General features: G+C 39.6%; 1 protein-coding gene across 2 annotated transcripts in view; it reads right to left on the reverse strand.

The window, feature by feature from the left end:
* The window catches only part of ZNF12 (zinc finger protein 12), a 13,349-nt gene that overhangs the window by 1,147 nt on the left and 7,050 nt on the right, over window positions 1-5,152 (reverse strand). The window contains exon 4 of one of the 2 annotated variants that reach the window (XM_014550343.1): window positions 4,835-4,948. In XM_014550343.1, coding sequence (XP_014405829.1) covers window positions 4,835-4,948 — 114 coding nt within the window. Of the gene's footprint in view, window positions 1-894; window positions 4,949-5,152 lie in introns of those variants that run through there. The other variant, XM_014550342.1, reaches the window with a different exon arrangement.

The following is a 5,152-nucleotide window of genomic DNA, read 5'->3' on the forward strand; positions in this document are numbered from 1 at the left end:
GTCAAGGGCATGTACCTTGGTTGCAGGGCACATCCCCAGTGGGAGGTGTGCAGGAGGCAGCTGATCGATGTTTCTCTCTCATCGATGTTTCTAACTCTCTATCCTCCCTTCCTCCCTGTAAAATATCAACAAAATATATTAAAAAAATAAATAAAAAGTGAGGCTCCTTTTAAAAAAAAGTATTTCCTTGCTGTTTAATTGGAGGCATTGTATAAAGCTGGCCATTATCTGCAAGCGGTGGCCTAGGAACATCATCCTTTGGGGAGCTTGCCTGGATGGCCCAGCCAGGCACAGTGAAATGGAATAAAGAGGGCGACCGTTGTCTCAGGTAGAATGTGGCCCATGTCCTCATTTTGCCTATTTGGGAGGCCATGGGAGCAACAATTGAACCAATGCTTCACTAGCCCTAGGACGGTTTGAAAAATGGGAGAATCTCCCCTCCACGTGTCAGGAAGGGGTGGCCTCTTGCTCAGGCCTGGAAAACCCCTCAGGGTTCCTAATCTGCTCACACCACTCATGAGGTCTCTGTGTTCACAAAGCAAGTACTCACATCGCCTGGACTGTCTTCAGTTCTTATGTCCGACCCAGCCCACATTGCTTTCTTTCACTAACTCTGCCCTGAGTCTCTTCCACGATGGCCTGAATAGTTCAGACCTTTTCAGATGTCCCATTCCATCAAATCTGAGACAAACCATTACTTCAAGTACCTCACAGGCAGTACTTACAGGAAGAGGAGAAACAGGGCCAGTTAAACCAGAACATGCTAACTTCAGAGATATAAGAAACTGAACAATTACATTTCTGGATTACTGAAGAGGCCATGTAGGACCCCTTACACGTACAGCCCTTCTATGTGTAGGGCTCCATCAGAAAAAAAGAATGAGGTAAACCATGTAAACTTTTCAAATATTTTACTTAAAATGCATACTGTGTATTGAAGCTAAAATGATGACACATGAGCATGGAAACCTTGGTAGATAGCATTTCAACAAATATACTGAAGGGGTGGCCTCTTGAACTGAATACATGGTTCTTACACAGAACTCTACAACCTACCAGACCTTTGAGTCATGTGGCACAGTCACAATCACCGTCCTAGAAGAACACAGAGGGAAAGTGCTGAGCAACAGAACAGGTGCCACGAGTGGTGGAAATAATGAAAAAATATGGCCATTCATCTCAGTGGTGAGGAATAAATTACTCAAAAAAACAGGCATCAGGCTAACCACTGGGAACAAAAGTAGGTTGTTACCTTATACCATATGTTGTCAACTAACTGTGCAGCAACAATCTATGAATAATATGAATGAACCTAAACAAACTTTATGCCATGCATTATAAAAAGAAAGATTATATCAGCTTCCAAGGGTCCTTAAGTTGGTGATTAACGATTCATGGAAACAGATACACTTAATTGTTTCTAATGCTCAACCTTCTTACATCAAACTTTACAGAAAACAAGATAAATCTCTATATCAACACCTCAAAATAAATGATTTACCTAAAGTGCACTTCTCAGTTGTGTGACTCCTACAGAAGTGTCACTTTGTATCTTCAGTTATCAATAAAAGAGCAACCCCAAATCCACTGGCTGGAGAAGATACTGAGTCTTGCACAGAAGAACAGTCCTGAGGCGAAGTGGCTCCATGGATGGCTGGTCCAGTGGCTCAGCATCCCCTTCTGGGCCCCAGTTCTTCGTCTTTCTGCTCTGCCACACTTTAGTTATACGTCATTGTTGAGACATAACCAAGCATCACTTCCCAGCAAGGCAACGTTCAGTGCAAGATTCCACGTCAACCGCAGGATTCCTTGAATATTTGAGGAAACCTTTTCCAAAAATAACGTGTTTGGTATCTCCTTTGTATGTGTCTAGAATTGGGTCCCAAGACCACCCCATTGCTGGTAATGAGAAAGGAATTATCATTACTGGTTGAAACTGATCAGGATTTATCCCCATTCCATGGATACCCAAACTCTGCCAGCAAACAGTAAGGAGCAAGTGGCGAGGGTGGTTACTCAACAATGTCTGCCACAAACCCACGTGAACATGTTCTTCAATCAGGAACAGGAAGGAGGAGAACACAATGTTTAAAAATACTATCATATCAAAAATACACATAATTCCTAAATTATATAGTATGGTGGTTTGCACATTTACATTTGTGTAGGCATCCAAATAAAAATAGATGAGAAATTAGATAAAAACAGGAATATTTTAAGTTCAGTTTTAAAATGTATAGAGTTCAAAGAATACTACAGTTTTTCTCACTACTTGTGACTTCTGGCATTAACAATTTAAAATTACCTATGCAGCTTTCTATCTATCTATCTCTTGCTGACTCAGATATAGTTGTGAACATTATAAAAAACACTGACTTCATTTTGGCAGTGTTTAGTTATTTAGTTCATTAACAATAATCAAATACATTTGTAAGTGCTAGGGAAGAGTACAAGAAGAAACATACTTTATATATACCAAATATTAGTTCAATGGCAATGCATACTAAGTACTAACGTGGCTGTACTATTAAAGTGGTTAATCCTACATATGTCACATGATTCCAAATGAACATACAATCCCTGTAATGTACCATTCTAAAAAGCAAGTTAACAAAGGCCTACATGCTCAGGACACACTCATGTATGAGTTTAATGTGGCTGTCCTGTGGTCCTGATCAGCTATCTAGCCTTACTGCTTCTATTTACACAAGGAGTACATGTATCCACAATATATATATTACAAAAAACTTGATATTATATCAGAAATGTAACTTTTAGTATTAATAATTTCCAGAGGAGTGTTTTCCACATTCTGTAAAATGACAGATCTCCCCTTGGAATGAATTCCCTGATATATGAAACAGTCTGACTCCATGGAAGTGTATATACATTCTAGGTGTTCACACATTTTACAGTCCGGTATCCAACAAGTCGTGTGTCTTGTTGTAGTTGGGGTTTCCACCCTGTGAATTCTCAGATTACAAGTTTGAGTAATGCACAGAGGTGGGTCCACTTTCCCCTGTGTGAACTCTGACTTAACAAAGGTAGGAGTTAAATACATTACACTGAAAGGGTTCTCTGATGTAAAATGAGGTCTGACTTCAGAGAAGCCTTCCCACATCAAGCGCATTCATATTCCCTCGCCTGTGGCTCCTCTGATGGCTATTGAAGGCTGATCTGTAGTAGAATCTTTTCCCACATTCATTACATTCATAGGGTTTCTCTCCTGAATGAGTTCTGTAATGTATAGTAAGGTAAGACATTCGAGAGAAGGCCTTTCCACATTCATTACATTCAAAGGGTTTCTCTCCGGAATGAATTCTATGATGTATGGTGAGATATGACATCTGAGAGAAGAATTTTCCGCATTCGTAACATTCATAGGCTTTCTCTCCAGTGTGTGTTCTCTGATGTCGATTAAGGGCTGAATTCTGACAAAAGGCTTTCCCACATTCATTACATTCGTAAGGTTTCTCTCCTGAATGGATTCTATGATGTATCGTGAGGTATGACATCTGAGAGAAAAACTTCCCACATATATAACATTCATAGGGCTTCTCCCCTTTATGTATTCTTCGATGTCTACAAAGGGCTGAATTCTGGTAGAAGGTTTTCCCACATTCATTGCATTCATAGGGTTTCACTCCTGAATGAGTTCTATGATGTATAGTGAGGTATGACAACTGGGAGAATAATTTTCCACATTCATTACATTCATATGGTTTCTCTCCAGTGTGTACTCTCTGATGTCTCATGAGGGCTGAATTCAGGTAGAAGGTTTTCCCACATTCATTACATTCATAGGGTTTCTCTCCTGAATGAGTTCTATAATGTACAGTGAGATATGATAACCGAGAGAAAAATTTTCCACATTCGTTACATTCATAGGGTTTTTCTCCTGTGTGTGTCCTCTGATGTGTTGTGAGGGTAGATTTGCGGCAGAAGCATTTCCCACATTCATTACACTTATAGAGTTTCACGCCTGTGTGAATTTTATGATGGTCATTAAGTGCTGACTTCTGGGAAAAGGTTTTTCCACAGTCATGACAAACATAGGGTCTCTCTCCTGAATGTGTTCTCTGGTGTTGGGTGAGGTGCGTCTTCTGGCAAAATGATTTTCCACAATAACTACATTCATAGGGCTTCTCTCCTGAGTGAGTTCTCTGATGTTGAATGAGGTGTAACTTCTGGTAGAAAGTTTTCCCACATTCATTACATTCATAGGGCTTCTCCCCTGTGTGTGTTCTCTGATGTACAGTGAGAGTTCCCTTTTGGCAGAAGGATTTCCCACACTGATTACATGCATAAGGTTTCTCTCCTGTGTGAGTCCTCTGATGTATAATGAATTTTGACTTTTTACAGAAGGATTTCCCACATGCATTGCATTCATAGGGTTTCATTTCCATATGAGATGTTGGATGTACACTGAGGTTTGACATCTGGAGAAAGGCTATTTCAGATTCATTCCACTTATAGGGCTTCTCCTCCATAGGATTAACAAAAACTGCATCCTTTTGAAAGGCTTTCTGGCATTCAATATATTCAAAGGGTTTCTCCAAAATATGAATGTTCTGATAAATACTTTCTTTATTTAGAGTATAAGCTTCCCCATTTTGATTAAATTCATGAGATTTCTCCCCTGGGTGAGTTTTCTCAAGCTTCACATGGAGAAGTGATTTCCCACAGGCACTACATTCATCAGGCTTCATTCTTGCATAACTTCCGTCACTACTGATATATGCTGAAGTGGATTTTAAACTCTTTTCACATGAGTCACATTTATAGGATGTTTTTCTTGAAGGAACAGGGTTTGTTTCCACATTAAAAGTCTTACCAAGAACATCACCTCTCTCTTCAATCAGGGTTTTGTTGTTGATGGATAGAGTTTGCCTGGAATGTTTGTCTTCACTTTCCTGGACTCTCTCTATCAGGTCGACTTTCCAGACTTCTGAAAAGAGGCAAAATTAACCAAATTTTGTACATCTTCCTTCATAAGATACGGGATGAGACATATATAAGCATTTGGTTGTGGCATAGATGCTAGCTTCATAGATGAAAATAATTCCATGCATACCTTTTCCCTATTCTTTTTCTTGTGTATGTTAATCCTCACCCGAGGATATTTTTTCCATTGATTTTTTAGAAAGAATGA

This window comes from Myotis brandtii, unplaced genomic scaffold (assembly GCF_000412655.1).
Source record: "Myotis brandtii unplaced genomic scaffold, ASM41265v1 scaffold6, whole genome shotgun sequence".
Classification (NCBI taxonomy): domain Eukaryota; kingdom Metazoa; phylum Chordata; class Mammalia; order Chiroptera; family Vespertilionidae; genus Myotis; species Myotis brandtii.